We start from the raw sequence: 17,643 nt of genomic DNA on the forward strand, positions 1-17,643 counted from the left end.
GTCCATGGACTGGGGGCTGTCTGTGAATTGGATTTACCAGTCCAGGCAAGATAATAGAACAATCGCAAGCAAAAATTTAGGAAGTTTTATAGCAATCTGACAGAGTAATTTTATGTTTGTTTAATATAATCATAAAAATTAGGGCTCATATTTGGTACCTCTCTTTTAATTTTTAATATTTATTTTTGGTAATGTGTTTTTATTATAATTTACAAAGTATAGCTCCACAGTGGATTGGAAATAAAAAAGAAAAACAGGTCCTTCAACACAGGAAGGTGAGAAGTCCTATCTTACACACACACACACATACACACACACTCTCACACACCACTGGCCTGGTCTCTCAGACACTTTGCTCTCTCCTCAGACCCTTAATTTATAAAAGAATGAGCTGGGATTTTCCAAAATGAACAATTACTAGGAAAATTAAAGGAAAAGAGAATCCCCAAAAGAACATAGAGAAAACAGAGTTTTCAGAGGAAACCCACACTCTTCAGCCCAGACTCTCTCTGGTTTGCCTGATATCAGCACACCCAGCCCCAAATCCCATCTCCAGTCCTCAGAGCAGGCAGCTACTTCTGTTCCTAGAGGATGCTGGCGGGCAGGAGAGGAAGGGCCACAGCCAAGGGAGGATGGGACCCTCACAGTTCTCCAGGGCCAGACCCTGCAGACACAGAAAAAGGATGCCACATTGCCCAGCCTGCCACTGTGCTGCTCCCCACAGGAATGCACACAAGCTGCCTCCACACTTGATCAAGGCTCTGAGCTATGAAACCTTATTTTTCTCTCCAAGTCAGAGCTAAATGCAGACACATATCCAGCAGAGGCGAGTTGGCTGTGCCTCATCTAGGGACCTGTGCTCTGTGGGGTCGTATCACTTACAGAGCAAGAAGAAAAGAAAGAACTTCTTAGCTGGGATGAGGATGGAGATGCAGCCTGGAGCTGCCCCCTTAAGGTAGAGAGTAAGAGGACAGCCAGCAGCCTCAAGGCTGCCCTCTGGTGGCTCTCTTGGGTAGTCAGGGACCTGAGCACCAGCCCGCACTGTGGTCTGATCCGTTCATCGGACAGCTTCTTTGTAAGATATCATTAGACACCCCATCTTTGCCTTGTATGTGGCTACACCATTTAGATACAAACAATAAAAATGGAGCATGGCCTTTTCCTGAACCAGGCAGGTTGCACATACTGGAATTTCTTTCAGTTCCAGGTTGTTATTTTTAATTTGGCTAGGAAATAGACCTCCTACCTTTTTATTTAAATAAGCATCCACTAAACAGCTCTGTGTCCTTCATCTTTGTATCACCTGTGATGACGGTGAGTACAGACAAGGTGCACAGCACGGGAAAGACCCAGGCTTTCCCATATCATATCTCCGTCTACACGGCCGGAAGGAGCTGCACCCAGCAGACCTGGAGCGTCACTAAGGAGGCTCACTCAGCACGCACCACTCTCTGTGAGTGAAGAGCCTATGTTGTACTCGTTTCCGGAATTCTCTCCCATGTGACGTACAGATGAATAGTGGCTGTTCCTTTCATGGTCAGGAACGTGGTCACTGTCCTCATCTGCATGTGTTCCTGATCTCATGGGGCTTACACAGGCTAGGTGTTCAATAAACGTTTGCTCGGTACATTAGTGTGCACAAGATGGGAATCCAACAAATGCTGGGCAAGTGAGTGAATGAAGAAATGAGTTTCCAGCCTCCGGCTCTCTACCTCAACACAACACAGTTGTGGCTTTGTTTCTTTTTTGTGCAGCCTTCCTTTGACTCTCTGGGAAGGTATGTCTTTGCCTCAAAAGCAGACCCTACCAAAGCCTCAGATGCCTCCCACCCAGTCTCCCACGAGCCATCTCATAGGCTCCTTCTTTTTCCCCTCTCCTCAGTTTCCCCCCTTGCAACTGTGAGCACCATGCCCCTGGTCCATCGAAGGTTCCATTCCCTCTAACTACTCCCAGCAGGGCCAAGATGAGGGTGAGGCAAGAGAAGTGCCCCGGGCACAGATACTGAAGAGGGAGTTATCTTCGGGGCTGTGCATACATGAGAGTGCCCTCTGGGGCAGGTAAAGTACTTCCATTTCACACATGCATGCACTGCCTCAAACCCAGTCTTCATCCACATGGCAGCGCCACTGCCCAAGCTGGCTGCCAAGGGAGGGGCGCACATGGGCTCCCCTGCCCAGGGCAGCCTTTGGGGCTGGCATGGTGTCGGCTGGCAGATGGTGCAGGCAGCTGGTCCACTCTATGGGAACTGCGCCGGTGAAGGTAGACACAAAGACAGGGCTCAGGTGGGGGCCTACCTGCTCCCTCAGCCCCATCCTGCACAGCCCCCTGGAAGTGGCACCCAGAGGCCCACCCACCCTCCAGCAACACTCTGCCCTCTTCCCTCACCCCTGCTTTCCAAAAGCCTGCTGAAGGCCCCTCCTTCCTGCCCGGCGCCGTTCCTCTGCCTCCTTCTCTGCCAGCTCCCTTCTCTCTCCAAACATCTCACCTTTTCTTTTCCCTTCTCCACTTCCCCCCATCCCAGGAGAAGCAAGGCCCCATTCTGCCCTCAGGCCACTCCAAGGAACAAGGACGAGTGTGAGTGGACAGGGACAGGGCATCACTTGGACCACCCTTCACACCCCATCAAATTCCACCCAGCCCTGAATCTCTGCACCACGCTGCTCTCAGGGCTAAGGGTTGAGCTCAGATGCTGGTTTGGCCACATTTTACACCTGCTCCCCCACTACCCCCACCCCAGCCCACAGCGCAGGTGGGCTAATGGCAGGTGCAGCCCACGCTGCCTGGCAGATGGCGCTACCACTGCACCTGCCTGGGCTGCGGCAGAGGCTCCCGGCTTCCCAGAAAGGCCCCAGGGAGACTGAGCGCAGCCCCGGCTGCCAGCTTCTCTCTTAATTAAAGAAGGTGGGGAGTGGCCCCTTTGAACTTACTAGCTAATTTACTCCATGCACTCCCCCTGTGGCTGGGTTATTAATGTGGTCTGAACCAGTAATTAGCACTGGAAGGGGGGGAACCTGCCACCGCAGACTTAACCCTTCCTATGCCTCCATCAGTCCATTCTTCTCCAGCTGTCGCAGGGCTGCTGGAAGTTTTTCTTTTGGGGGAGGTGGGTGGGATACTTTCAGGTCCTCACCCAACCTCCCCCTTCCCACTTTCTCAGCCTCCCTGAAATTCCCCTAAAGGAAAAGGGCTGGGGTGGTGCATAGAAGATTGCAACTCATTCGCTGCTTGGATGGACCACTATGGACCACCCCTTCTGCTGAGAGGGAGTGTGACTGCCCACTGTCTCCTCCAAAGGAACTCAGCATCCGTATTGCCAGCATTCACACACCAGCCAGACTCCTGCATTCCACGGCCACCCCAGACCTGGCCTTGACATTTCAGAATCATTCAATCCACTTCAACACATGCTTGAAGGGTACCACCTCATGGAAATCCTGTCCTTGGCGATATACAGGGTGCGGAAATGAAGGGGGTCTGATCCCCACCCTCAGGAACTGGGAGAAGAGAGTTGAAGCAGGGCGGCTAGCACCTCAACACTCCTTTACCTGCATTTGCCCAGCTTTCCCTTCTTCCCTCTCTCTGGCCACTTAGTAACAATGGTTAATTTTTTTGAGAGCTGATTGTCAACTGAAATTAAAATGCACAACGTGAGTTTCCTTTTTATTTGGGGACTTACGGAGGACTAGAGCCCGGGAGACAGCCTCTCAGATAGCTCTGAGGAACTGCTCTGAAGAGGTAGAGGGGGAGGTCAGCATATACGTGATTTTGGAGAAAGAGTACGTGCAATTAAGCACACATTTTGGTAGAAGGTTACTGCTTGTCACGAGGCACAGCTATCTTAGTTAATGATTTTAGTGCTTTTATAAGTATGGGAAGATGCAAGAAATTGGCTTCATAAAATATTTGAGGGTCTGTTCTGCCTGTTTTCCCAGAGCACAGAATGGCTCATCTTGACTGTCACCCTGAATTCCTTTCAAGGTGTGTTGTAGGTCAGCAACTGCAGTAGCCAGTAACTTGTAGAACTGGATGGTGGGCCACATCCTTTATTTGACCTGACTATGCACCAGACCCTATTTTAAGTGGTTTCACCCTTACGGCACCACGAAAAGGTAGATACTGTTATTAATCCCCATTTCGTGAATGAAGATGCCAAACACAGAGCAGCCACTTTGCTCAAGGTTTCACAGCCAAGACCTGAACCCAAGAAGCTTGACCCCAGAGCTTGAGTTCTTAAGTCCTACCCTCACCCTCATCTGTTTATATCCTAAGGCTCACCTCAAACACTACCCACTCCATGAGGCCCATCTGGCCTCCTAGCCCCCCAGCTGGTTCCCACCCATCCACCCTCGGGCTCCCATAGCATCCCATGCACGCAGCTGGCATTGCTCTGACCACACTGATTGTAATTACTGGGTTACACGTCTGTCTTCTCATCTAAACTGCAGACTCCTTGAGGGCAGAGGCTGTGCCTTTCATCTTTGTGTCCCCAGCACCTGACATGTAAGTAGATGCTCAATAAATAGCTGACACATGGATGATGGAATTGACAGTGGAGTCACAGATCAGTCCTCTCCCTTGGCCTCTGTGTCCCATAGGCGGGTGGTGTCCGAGTTCTGTCACAACTCCAGCTCTGCCCCTTTCTCTCTAGAGAGTTCTTTTCTACTCCAGTCAGGACAATCACAATAGTTGCTACCCAGACCTCCCTGCCTCTTTTTTCTCCCCCAATCAGCCCTGCACGCTGTCCTCCCACTAGCAAGTTAGCCCCAAATGGACAGCAGCCCCCTCCCTCCAAGCAGTGTTTCTCAGAGCCCTCCCTCCATTCACTAGCTCAGAATCACCTGGAGTGCAGTGTTTGTTAAAACTACAGGTTCCTGAGCCCCAGCCCAGCCCTACTGAACCAGAATCCCTGAGAATCCAAGTTTTCAGCACGGGTGAGAGTGGCTGGCCTCCAGAGTAAAAGCCTAAACTTAACTCAGTACTCAAGGACCCCATAATGTGACCCCCAGCGTCCCTTTCTATTTTACCCAAGACAGCCCTAAAGGATCCCTCCTTCTGCTCCTTCACTGTCTCTGGAGCCCACACAGGACCTCCCCACTGCCAAGCTTTCCCCTCATGCTCAGAGCCCACCCCCAACCTCTGGCCCTCCCTGTTTTCTAAGCCTATCCAAATCACGTCTATCTTCAAGATGCAGCTCAAATTCCACCTTTTAAGGAAGTGTCCCCTGCCCACATCCACAGAGACCTCTTCCCATGCCCTCTTGCAGCGTGGACTGTCTGTGCTGCTTTTTTTTTTTTTTTAATAAATTTATTTATTTATTTTTGGCTGTGTTGGGTCTTTGTTTCTGTGCGAGGGTTTTCTCTAGTTGTGGCAAGCGGGGGCCACTCTTCATCGCGGTGCACGGGCCTCTCACTATCGCGGCCTCTCTTGCTGCGGAGCACAGGCTCTGGACGTGCAGGCTCAGTAGTTGTGGCTCACGGGTCCAGCCGCTCCGCAGCATGTGGGATCTTCCCAGACCCAGGGCACGAACCTGTGTCCCCTGCATCGGCAGGCGGACTCTCAACCACTGCGCCACCAGGGAAGCCCTGTGCTGCTCTTTTGCACAGAGCCGTGTCTGTCTGTTGTGGGCCTTCCCTTCCCGGGCATATCTTGTTCCTACAATTTGGTGGTGAGTAACTGGAGGGCAGGAACCCTGTTCTGGAATCCTCCTGCCCACGTGCCACCACGTCTGCCTCGTTCCCAGCTGGGTCCAGAGCAGAGCGTTCAGTTTGACCGACAGGTCAGAAGCTCTGCAGGACTAGATACCACAAGCCACACTCAGGATGCTCGGAGATTTTCCTTATCTTCTCTCAAAGCCTTCCCTGACTAAAGAAACCAAGTTACCGCCGCAAGTGAGAAGAGAAGCGGAGTTAGGATGGAGCGACTGGCAAAAGGGACCACGCTTGGAAGGCTGAAGCCCAGCTCATAGCTCTGCTTCTCTGTGACCTCCGAAAGGTGCTAACCTCACTCTGGTTTTCAACCTCCCCCATCTCTAACAGGGTGATAATCAGATCTTCTCAGAGGAGAGTTGTAGGGCTTCCAGGAAGCAAAATAGGCAGCAATCTCTAGAACTCACACCCCGGTTTAACAAATGTCCATTAAGCGTCCATGACACGCCCAGCACCGAGGGGTGCACAGAAATGAATATGAGACCTCGGCAACAAGCAGTCTGTGGAGATGAGAAAACTGTTGCGAAACAGCGTGCTAAGAGTTATGACAGGAACGGGCAGGCCCTGGGCACCCAGAAAGGAAGCTTCCTCAGGCTGCCTGTGGTCAGGAAGCCTGGAACGGGAGTCCAGCCAGCTGCATAGCCTGCATAGCCAGGCCACATCCAGAAGGATGAACGGAACAAGTACAACGAACGGAAGTGTGGAGTTGGCAGTTCTGAGAAGAGGCAGTCCTGGCTTGGCGTGGCTGGAGAGCGGAATGGACGTGGGACGGCAGGCTGGAGAAGCAGGCTGGGGTTGGACTTAGGAGAACCTTGTACGCTAGCCAAGAGTTTAGTCTTTATCCTGAGGGCGGTGGGAGGCTGCGGAAGAATTTTAAGCAGAGAGGTGATGATGGGAATCGCAGTTAAGAGGGTTCTCTGTGGTGACAACAGGAAAGGCAGGGGGCAGCCGGGCAGAGTGGGATGCGGGGATGCCTGGCGGGAGTCAGCGAGGAGGATGTGGGCTTGTGCGGGGGGGACTTGCCGTCTGCATTGGCCAACCATAGGCATTTGAAAGAGGCTGACTTACAAGAATCAGCTCCTGAAAGAGCCCAGCTGGACCCGAGGCCAACTTCCACTTTCCTCTGGATATTTTCACTTTCAGGGCGGCCTGTTCTGAGTCAACATTCCTCCTTCTAACCATGGGACTTTCCAGAAGGACCACAGCTCCTTCCATGCATCCACTTGACCTGGGATGTTCTGGATTTGGCTGTCGAGCGACTTTGCCTGCCTCTCCGGAGTATGGCCGTGTGGTCCCTGTGGAGTCTGCTTCTCTGGGAAGGTAAGTGGGGCAGGCGGGTGGCCTGGCCTCAGAGAGCTGAAGTCCCTTCCCCAGACATCCGGGCAGGATCCTCTCCCCAACCCGAGTGAGAACCCAGGAGCTGTGGAGGGGCAGGGAAGACTGAAGCAAGTTCTTGGGCGACCTTAAACGCTAGGCAGAGGCAAAGAGATGCAGGATCCTGGGTAGAAGGATGGCAGCACAAGGAACCTCCATGTCCCTGAGACACAAGCTGTTTTGTGGCCCAGGGAGGTTAAAACTGAGGCTGGTGGTACCATTGTTGTTTTTTTTTTGTTGTTTTTGTTTGTTTGTTTTTGCGGTACGCGGGCCTCTCACTGTTGTGGCCTCTCCCATTGCGGAGCACAGGCTCCGGACGCGCAGGCTCAGCGGCCATGGCCCACGGGCGCAGTTGCTCCGCGGCACGTGGGATCCTCCCGGACTGGGGCACGAACCCGCGCCCCCTGCACTGGCAGGCGGACTCCCAACCACTGCGCCACCAGGGAAGCCCCCCATTGGTTTTGAAAGAGATGGTCGTGAGAATGTGAGGGTCTGGCAGTGTTAACGCATGCAAATTCTAAATGTGGTCTGGGGAGAGCAGGGGAGGGCAGGGCCCTTACAATCTGAGGATGTCTTTCCAACAGCCTGTGGGAGAGCTGAGACTCCTCCCTGCAGGTCTGTGGAAGTGGACATTCAGGAGGGATGAGAGACAAAAGCAAGTTAATATATTGCCTGTGGACTTGGAGTGGTCGATAGCGGTGTGATGTCAGAAGAGACAAATCAGGTCTCTTCAACACTGGGCGACACCACCGCCCCCCATCCTGTCCGATGCCTGACTTCCCTCCCTTGGTTAACAAGTGGTCAGTATGACAAGGGCCAGCGCTGCTAGGCCAGGGGATGGGAGCCATGGGGTGTGGCAAGTACTCAGACACTTTTGTTTGTGTCAGAAGCTCACAGGGACTTCAAGATGATTTTGTCTGATGTCCCCACCTGAGTTCCTGGCTCCAAAAGTCTGCAGATTTCAACATTTCTAAACATGTGAAGGAAATCCTGCCAAAAAGAGGGAATCTGTTTGGTTCACAAATCTTTCAAACCCGTGGACATGGGAAGCAAAAAGAATTTTTCTGAGTGGTAAAAGAGATGAGTACCACTGGTTGAATGCACGCCCCTGTTTTACGAATGGGACAACGGAAGCCTTTAGAGGGAAGAGGTATGCTGAAGGTTGCACAGCTTGTTAGTGGCAGAGCCAGGGCAGGATAGAGCAGGAGTCTGGATTGACATCCAGTGCTATGCTCTCTTTATGTGACGTCTCCACTGTGCCTTAACCCTGAAGCCATCCCCAGTTAGGACTGAGACGACTGGGGCTGGCAGGGCAGTGAGACGGACAGGAGACTGGAGCTACCAGCGTCTGGCTGAGTGATCATCCAGAACACGGCTCCCTAACTAAACTCCCAGCACTTGGGTGTGTGCTCCATCTGCTTTTATTCTGCTCTGAACCGTCGCGCCCACCACTGTGCTGGGTACGAGGGAAGTCCTCAGCCAATTTCGTCATGCATTCAGTATATCCTCCGAGCTTCTCCTGCATCCCACTCCTAAACTGTGTTGGGCACAGGAAGTACAAACATGAGAAGAGGAACTCACAGTCTCATGGGACTCATAAACAAGTGGTCACAATAGAGGGACAGGAGCGTTAGTAGTGGTGATCCCAGCCCGCTGTGGGAACACAGAGTTTGTAACCTGCAGTGACAGATGGCAGAGGCCAGGGGAGGCAGTAATGCTTCAAGGAGGAGCAGAAATCAGTCAGCAGAGGAGTCAGAGGGGCACTTCAAGCAGAAGTGTCACCCACACAAGTCACACTGACTATGTTCCCAGCAAAACAGCCTCTTGACATCTCACCCCCATTCTGTTTCTCCTCCTGTTCTGGATCACAGAGAATGGCATCCAGTGGGTCCCAAGGACCTGGGAGCCATCCTTGACTCCTGGCTCCCTCACTCCCCAGATCTAATCTGTTACCAGACCCCACAGACTACACACAATAATCTCTCCATTCCTCCCACTTCTGCCTGTCTCATCTGCTCACTTCCTCAGTACAAGTTTCCATAGTACCTCCAGTACCAGTACAACCCCACTCTCCTTGGGATTAATAGACGCAGCCTCAGTCTTGCCCCACCTCCCGTGCAGCCTGCACACCGCTGCTGGAGTTGTCTTTCTAACCATGGATCTAATCACGTCACTCTCTTACTTAAAGACTATCCAAGGCCCCCCCATCGCTCTAAGGATAAAGGCCAAACTCCAAAGTTGCTTTTAGGGCCCTGCAGGATCGGGCTCCCACAGACTCTGCAGTGCTATTTCTTACTCCCTCTGCAGAGAACTACTTTCGGTTCCCCACAGTGCACCGAGCTCTCTCACCGTCCGGGTCTTTGTGTGTGCTGCCCACTTCGTCTCTAACACTTCCCCATCCCCACTCCAAGCCGCCCTCTGCGTGACCTGGCTGATTCCCATTTCTCTTTCCGGTCTCAGCTTAAACTTTTCTTCTCTGAGTCCCTCAAGGCCTGGCAAGGTCACCCTATCAGCCTACCTGTGTTCTCCCGGGGCACCCATTTTTGCCACCATGGTAAATTGCTGTCTTAAGAGTCTGAGCTCCATGAGCACAGGGACTGGATTCCCTTCCTCACTGTTTTATTCCCAGTCCCTGGCGCAGTGCGCTCTCAGCTTGGGTGGAGGGAGTGTGGAGAGAAGGGCCCTCACTTGCTCCGCAGCAGCTCAGCTGCACGCAGGAGAGAGATGAGGACGTTTGGGGCAGGCAGAGTGATGGGGTTCTGTCCTTTCAGCACTACTTCCCTTCATTGTAACCGGTGCCCAAGTTCAGGGCCAGGTGGGGGGCTCCGCGCTGCTGGTGGCAGAGCACCCTCCCGGCTTCCAAATCCGAGAGGCCATCTGGAGATCCCTCTGGCCTTCAGAGGAGCTCCTGGCCACGTTCTTCCGGGGGTCTCTGGAGACGCTGTACCACTCCCGCTTCCTGGGCCGAGCCCAGCTGCACAGCAACCTCAGCTTGGAGCTGCGGCCACTGAAGTCTGGAGACAGCGGCAACTTCTCCGTGCTGCTGGTGGACAAGGAAGGTCGAGCCTGGACCCAGACCCTGCAGCTCAAGGTGTATGGTGAGTGCACCTGACTCAGGCTCTCTGCCCCACCTCCTCCCACAAAGCTCCGGAAAGGCATCCTGGGTCCTGGAAACTGGGGAGAACTGGGGTCTAGAAACCTCTGGCCTCTGACCTCATGGCTGATTCAGGGAACAGCTGCTTCCCCACAGGCACAGGTAAGAAAACTCCTCGGGTTCTCGCAGGTGAGCTTCTGGCTGGGGCAGCCAGGCTTTTCCGCCCTATTGTCCTGGTCTGAACTCTAGCTTGGTCTTTTCTTATCTCAGTGGCCTTGGACACAATACTTACTCCCTGACATTGACCTTTCTCACTTGTAAAACCAGTATAGTAATATTACCATGAAAATCCCAATAAACGTAAAATCAGTGGCATTTGAGAAAGCATCTGGGATAGAGGCTGGCCTAGGCATCATCAATTCTAAGATAACAGGTTATAAGACGTGCCATTATTTTATGCACCACCAAAAAGAAAAATAAGGATACACAATGTTTTTAATTTAAAAATTCATTTTAACTAAAGTATAGATTTTTTTTTTTTTTTGCGGTACGCGGGCCTCTCACTGTTGTGGCCTCTCCCGTTGCGGAGCACAGGCTCCAGACGCGCAGGCTCAGCGGCCATGGCCCACGGGCCCAGCCGCTCCACGGCACGTGGGATCCTCCCGGACCGGGGCACGAACCTGCATCCCCCGCATCAGCAGGCGGACTCCCAACCACTGCGCCACCAGGGAAGCCCCCTAAAGTATAGAATTTTTATGTCATATTTCTTAAAAGAGCTCTTTTAGATGTATTGAGAGATTTTAAATTTACATCATTCATGGGTATTCTCTGTTATTTGTTATTGCAAAATAAACCATCCCCAAACTTACTGGTTAAAAACAACAAATATTTTTGTTTCTCACAAGTCTGACTTTGCAGGGCTCAGCTGAGGTGATCCTCTGTTCTGCGTAGGTGTGTTAGGGTCATTCATAGAGCTGCTCTCAGCACCTCAGCTGCGGTGACTGAATTCACTGGAGGCTGGATGGGTCTTTCTTTCCAGCAACTTCACCTCCACCTCTGTCACAACCAGCACCTCCACAACCACCACCACCATGCCCTCCATCACCTGCACCACCATCACCACCTCCACCTCCACCACCCCCACCATCACCTGCACCACCATCACCACCTCCACCTCCACCACCTCCACCATCACCTGCACCACCATCACCACCTCCACCTCCACCACCCCCACCATCACCTGCACCACCATCACCACCTCCACCTCCACCACCTCCACCATCACCTGCACCACCATCACCACCTCCACCTCCACCACCCCCACCATCACCTGCACCACCATCACCACCTCCACCTCCACCACCCCCACCATCACCTGCACCACCATCGCCACCTCCACCTCCACCACCTCCACCATCACCTGCACCACCATCACCACCTACACTTCTACCACGGCCACCGTATTTCTGCTGGTAAAGATAAAATGGCCTTTGAGCTCCTATTCATGTATCTAGTGGCTTGGAAAAGATATGTCAGTGACCCCTATTTCAGTAAAACCTCAGAAATTGAGATAGAAAAAGGGGAGGAAAAGGTCCAAATTTAAGAATGGAGAGTAAAGGTGATAGCTGGGCAGAGCGAAACACTGAGGGAGAGAAAGGCAGTAGCAAACTGGAAAGAAAGAGACCCTCCCACACCTAGAGGAAGATCACTGGCTCATCACTTAGGTGAGCCACACGGGTTGCCAGTGTACAATTAAATGTGTGTCCTTTTCGATGCACACGACCCTGATCCATGTTGCACCATGTTGGCAAGCAGAGTGCTGGCTGGAATTCAGCACCCCGCCCTCACCTGTTACCCCCTGAGCCCAGCGCCCTTGCACAGTGAACAGCCTTCACAGCCATCCAGGCAGCCAGGGAGGCTCTCCCCCGTTCTGGGTCTCAGCTGCCACATATGTGAAATGAGGACGTTGAATGGGATAATACAGGCAGCACCCACACCACTAAGCTCTAAAATGCCTTGTTCTCAGCATCTGAATTACAGATTTTAAGGAAATTGCTGTTTTATTGCTTCCAAATACGTAGCGTGATTAGAACTAATTGCACAAAGCTGCCAGGCAGCCGTCCTTAGGAGCTCTGCTTTGACAATAGATAAGAATGATTTGAATTAGCAGATCAGTTACTAGAAATGTCAATGGGTGTTTCTACTGTGCCTGATCGTGTTTGGAAGCAGCTTGTCCTCTGAAGTAGTGTAAATATCTCCCTCCCCTGTAATCTTTGTTTATACTATTAGGGCGCCCAGCAAATCTTTTCTTTTTTCATATCACAAATCCCACCACATCGAGCTGGCATTCATGAGGTTTGACTCAGCTTAACTTTGGAATGCTCTCAGAGACTGAGCCCTCCCACTGTTGCCAGAATGCTCTCCCGCCGGCCCCCTTCACCATGAGACTCGTGATCTACTCATCAACCGATGTAGGAAGGGGCAGCCATGGCCTGGGATGCCAGGACACCAATTTGTCCAATGACCCAGGTAGCTGAGCACCTTGAGAGCAAGGGTTATGGAGACAAAAATGTAGAGCCCCTACCCCCTGGCCCGCTCCTTCACAGAATTTTGCATCCTTGTGATAATTTTCTTAGTTATTCATAATCACTTGTTAGTACGTCTCCTTCACCAAACTCCAAAATCTCCAAAAGTCCAGGAATGTGTTTGTTGTTTTTGTGCCTACCTTAACAAACGTTTATTGTCTCTCTGACTGATGTATCATGTATCGGGGAAATTTGATGACAAGGGATACAGAGAGTTCTCAGAGGGCTCAGAGCCGTACCTGGAATATCAGAGAAGGCTTCATAATCAGAGCAGTAAGGAGTGTGTCCAAGCTGGGCCTTGGAGGATGAGTAGGAGTTTTCTAGGAGGGTGAGACGAGAAAAGCATATGTGTACAGCTGAGCCACATGACAGATATGAAGCATGACACGTTTGGGAGAACAGGAAATTAATTAAGATGAGTGGAGAGGGTCAGCAGGAGGTACAGCTGGAGAGGTTGACATCAACCATTTAATGAAGGATTTTGAATACCAGACTTAGAAATTCAGCTTCTGTCCTGTGGGCAATGGGAGACTGATGAGGCTTTAGAGCCAGAGTGGCCTAGTCAGAGGTGGCACCTAGCCCTGCATGGATCCCAGAGCTGGAGCTATGGGCCCCGCTCAGCATCCCTAAAACCCACACTGGTTCTGCTGTCCTTGCTCAGGTGCAGTGCCCAGGCCCGTGGTGCAAGTGTTCAGTGCTGTATCAGGGGATGCTCAGCCCCCCAAGACCTGCCAAGTGTTCCTGTCCTGTTGGGCTCCCAACATCAGCGACATAACCTATAGCTGGCGACGGGAGGGAACCATTGACCTTGATATCAAGCCAGGCGGCCTCTTCATGGACGGACAGGTGCTGAGTGTGTCACTGGGACCAGGTGACAAAGGTGTGGCCTATTCCTGCATTGTCTCAAACCCTGTCAGCTGGGACTTGGCCACAGTAACCCCCTGGGAGAGCTGCCATCACCAGGCAGGTATGCCGAGGGCTGGGGATCAGTGGTTGAGGGATTGTGAAGCCTCCAGTCCACCTGTGACCCTGCCCCCTCCATGTCCAGCTCCAGGGATGGCCTCCTACAAAGATGTGCTACTGGTGGTGGTGCCTGTCTTGCTGCTTGTGATCCTGGCTGGTCTCTCTGCCTGGCACTGGGGCCCCTGCTCAGGTAGGAGTCCTGCAGGGGCTAGGGGTGGTTGGAGGAGGTAGGTCTTCTGGGAAGGAGGGCCAAGTTTGGACGGCCTCCTATTTAGGCTTCCCTCTCCCGTGTCATCTCTTGGCCCTCTCCATCTAATATTCTGGTCTCCAGTCAGACTGAACTACCTGAAGTTCCTTTAGCAGTTTTCAAATGAGCTACTCTCTTGCATGCCTCTGCAGGCATTTGCACATTCTACTCTTTCTGTCTGGAACACATTTTCCATAACTTCCACCCAACTCGCCTTCTTCATTTGGCTGTCACCTCCACCGTCTTCAAGGTGTGCCCCCTGCAGGAAGCCTTCCCGACCTTCTCTCCCACACCCAGGCTGGGTTTTTGTCCTGCCTTGACTCTCCAGTGCTCATCTCAGTCACAGCACTTACTGCCCTCACTCTCCCACGGAGTTCTCAGGTCTTGAAAGATAAAGGCTGAGTCACCACCCCCTGACATCTAGCAAGGGTTCCTGGAACATAGCTGGTATCAATAAAGGTGTGTTGAGTGAAAATCTAGATGAATCCCAACTCCCTCTTGCCAATCATCCTAGGAACGGCTTCCTGAGAGAAGCACCTCTCTGGCCAGGGACTGATAGGGCCTCCTTCCCCCAGGAGAAGAGGGAAGGGGACACTCAGAGGTTAAGCTGGGTTCTGTGCTCTCCATCCAGCTCCTGAAAGAACTACCCCAGCTGACCTGGGCTTCGTGGACATGTCCATCCTAGGCTGTCTGGCTGGTCCCAGGATGGAGAAAGTGGGTCAGCAAGGAGAAGGAGGCATAAGACTTCAGTGGATGTGTCCTAAAAGGCAAGAGTCTTGGCGCAGCCACTGAGCATGCAGCTGGGCTGGCTGGCTGGCTCCTGTATGTTCTTTCCACAGGCAAGGGAGGGAAGAGGGAGCAGCAGGGGTCACACTCCACCTAGGGCCCTGTCTGCTCCTGAGAGGGTCTGACCTGGCCCTTTGCCTCAGACAGCCCCCAGGATTTGTGGTAAGAAGGTGGAAGCCAGGAAGCAAGCAGCTTTTTGTTTTAACAGCTTTATTGGACTATACTGCACATACCGTGTAATTCATGCATTTCAAGTGTAAGACTCAATGGCTTTTATTACAGTCACAGAGTTGTTCATCCCTCGCCATACTCAATTTGAGAACATCCTCTTTACCCCTAAAGGAAATTCCCAAGCCCCTTAGCCATCACTCCCTAGTGCCCCTTTCCCTTCCAGCCCCAGGCAACCACTAATCTCCTTTCTGTCCCTAGACTGTCTCTTCTGGACAGTCTATCCTGTAAATGGAGTCATGCACTGTGTGATCCTTTGTGACTGACTTCTTTCACTTCGCCTAATGTTTTCAAGGCTCAGAAAAGAGCAGCTTTGGACACTGAGAAGGGTAGAGAGAATCCAACTACCGGGGATAGTGGAAAGGCTCTACCCAGGGCATCTGGAGGCTGACCCTTGGCTCTGACATGTGGCTTCTGCCTAGTCATTTAACTGGGTCCATCCCAGCTCTAAGTTTCTATACCTTCTACAGCTAAATGCGTGCCTTAATTGCAGAGAAAGTCTAGACATTAGGAAGAACTTCCTGTCCTTGAAGCATCTCCTTTTCCAGGGTCTTGGAAAACCAGGAGAGCTATTCCTTGCCTGAGGTGATCTTGAACTAGGACCATCAGGATTCAGAGGCCTTAGGTACAAACTTTGGAGGGGTAACCTTCGTTCTGATCTCCTTGCCAGGGACAAAGAAGAAGGATGTCGGTGCTGGTGAAGTGGCTCCAGAGACAGAGAACCCCCTCGTTTAGGGTCTACCGTGAGCAATGCCTGGATCACGAGGAAACCCACTGCCTAGCCACATGATGCTCTGGGATGTAGCTGGTACCTGGAAACCACCATGGACCTCGTACCTCCTGTGAGATTCCTGTACCACCGCTCAGGAGCAGCCTGGGCAGTCATCACACTGGGAGGACAGGAAACACTGGCACAACCTTCCACACCTTCCCCCTTCCCTCTCCCCTGGTTGCATGTCCTGGCTGTGCTCTGGGAAACATGGGCCCAGCAGGACATCCCCTCAAGGACACTGGAAGTTCTCCAGGATCCATAGATTGATTGTCCAGGGCACTCACTCCTCCACCACTGTTCATGAAGTATTGTTATGGATTGAATTTGTCCCCTTTAAATTCACATGTTGAAATCCTAACCCCCAATATCTCAGGATATGACTGTGTTTGGAGATAGGGTCTTCAAAGAGATAATTAAGGTTAAATGAGGTCATTGAGATGGCCCTAATCCGATATGACTGGTGTCCTTATAAGAAGAGGGAGAGACACCAGGAATGCACACACAGAGAGAAAAAGCCATGGAAGGACACAGAGAGAAGGAAGCCCTCTGCAAGCCAAGGAGAGGCCTTGGGAGAAACCAAACCTGCTAACATCTTGGTCTTGGACTTCTAGTCTCCAAGACTGAGAAAATAAATTTCTGTCGTTTAAGCCACCCATTCTATCGTATCTTGTTATGGCAGCCCTAGCAGACTAACACAACTATTAACCAACCAGCATCAAAGGATCACTTCCAGCCTGGGTCCTGGCCTCTAAAAGACATTGGACAATCACCCACTTTCAGTCCTAACCCCAGCCCCTGTCATTTGAGACCCTGATGTTTCCCACAACCAAGGAATTATAAGAAAAGGTCTAGAACCTGATGAAGAAGAGACATGGGGGTCAAGGGTTTCTCTTTCCGGCTTGAAGGACTTGCAAGTTCATGGTCCTCAAAGGTAATTTACAGCTCTAGACAATCAAGGGATGGTTGATATCTCATGGTTGGGATGGGTGCCATTTTGCTGGTAACATCTTTTTAATTGACATCTTCACCCTCAGCACTGACCATCATACCTCCCACAGGAGCTGGAGTTGGGTTTGAGATTCTCTCCTCACTGTCTAGCACAGTGACCAGAAAAAGAGAGATTAAATTCCTCAGCCAACAGGAAGTTCTTGCACAACTTCAAGAAGATCAGCTCAGCTCAGGATGAGAGTCTCTGCCTGAGACTGAGAGAGGGAGGAGCCAGGAAAAGTTAAACAGAAGGGAAATTATGGAGGGAAAGGAGCTGAGGCATCCTAATATCTGCCACACTCATTTTCAGATGCAAGTGCAGAAGATCCACCCAAGTTCAAGGGACCCACCACTCAATGGGAAGATGTTCAAGGTCACTTTGAAAGGAGCGCATGTGGGATGGAAGGTATTATTATTGTGGCCATCTCTGCAAAACACAATCTGTCACTGAGCGATTTTGTCTTAAAAAGCTCTGGAATATTGCCACTGGAAAAAATAATTGATGAGCTAAACTTACACTTAAGAATTAGTAGATGATATGGTCCAGCATTACTCCCTCCCAAGTGTAACCGGATTTTTTTCTGGGACCTCACTCAAGTCTTGATGATAGAGGAAGGAGGCATTGAAGCAACAGGGGTAGGTTTTGAAGTATTTTCCTAGGACGGCTTCAATCCCTCCACACAGGATGTCAGCCCTGTGCAAGGGGCTTCCCTCTTCTCCCCAGTTCCTGGGCAGTCACTTCACCTTGGACAAATGGTCAGCTCAGCTGGCCTCCAGATTCATATGGCCACTCCTGCACACGACTAGTCCTGGAATTTCCCTGCCTGCTGGCTCTGCTCAGAGGTCCCCTGATGGCCACCTGACTTCACCTAGTCCTTATGCCTCCCCTGCATCCACTTCTC

General features: G+C 51.7%; 1 protein-coding gene across 5 annotated transcripts; it reads left to right on the forward strand.

The window, feature by feature from the left end:
• Positions 1–6,350: 6,350 nt before the first annotated feature.
• Positions 6,351–16,892, forward strand: SLAMF8 (SLAM family member 8). 5 transcript variants are annotated; one of them, XM_067728300.1, is made up of 7 exons: positions 6,351–6,519; positions 6,849–7,025; positions 9,980–10,177; positions 13,420–13,725; positions 13,807–13,911; positions 14,600–14,735; positions 15,653–16,892. In XM_067728300.1, exons 2-7 carry the CDS (start codon positions 6,986–6,988, stop codon positions 15,681–15,683), a joined length of 816 nt encoding a protein of 271 aa, XP_067584401.1. In that variant the 5' UTR covers positions 6,351–6,519; positions 6,849–6,985; the 3' UTR covers positions 15,684–16,892. The 5 variants fall into 5 exon arrangements, with proteins under 5 accessions (XP_067584401.1, XP_067584398.1, XP_067584399.1 ...); XM_067728297.1 differs by having other exon boundaries at positions 6,353–6,519; positions 9,851–10,177; XM_067728298.1 differs by having other exon boundaries at positions 6,353–6,499; positions 9,851–10,177.
• The last annotated feature ends 751 nt before the right edge of the window (positions 16,893–17,643 follow it).

This window comes from Pseudorca crassidens, chromosome 2 (assembly GCF_039906515.1).
Source record: "Pseudorca crassidens isolate mPseCra1 chromosome 2, mPseCra1.hap1, whole genome shotgun sequence".
Lineage (NCBI taxonomy): Eukaryota > Metazoa > Chordata > Mammalia > Artiodactyla > Delphinidae > Pseudorca > Pseudorca crassidens.

Coding starts and splice junctions, on each gene's coding strand:
- SLAMF8 (XM_067728297.1), top strand. CDS start 6,986: ATGGCCGTGTGGTCCCTGTGGAGTCTGCTTCTCTGGGAAG. Junction 10,178..13,419: donor CCTGCAGCTCAAGGTGTATG/GTGAGTGCACCT, acceptor GTCCTTGCTCAG/GTGCAGTGCCCAGGCCCGTG. Junction 13,726..13,806: donor GAGCTGCCATCACCAGGCAG/GTATGCCGAGGG, acceptor CTCCATGTCCAG/CTCCAGGGATGGCCTCCTAC.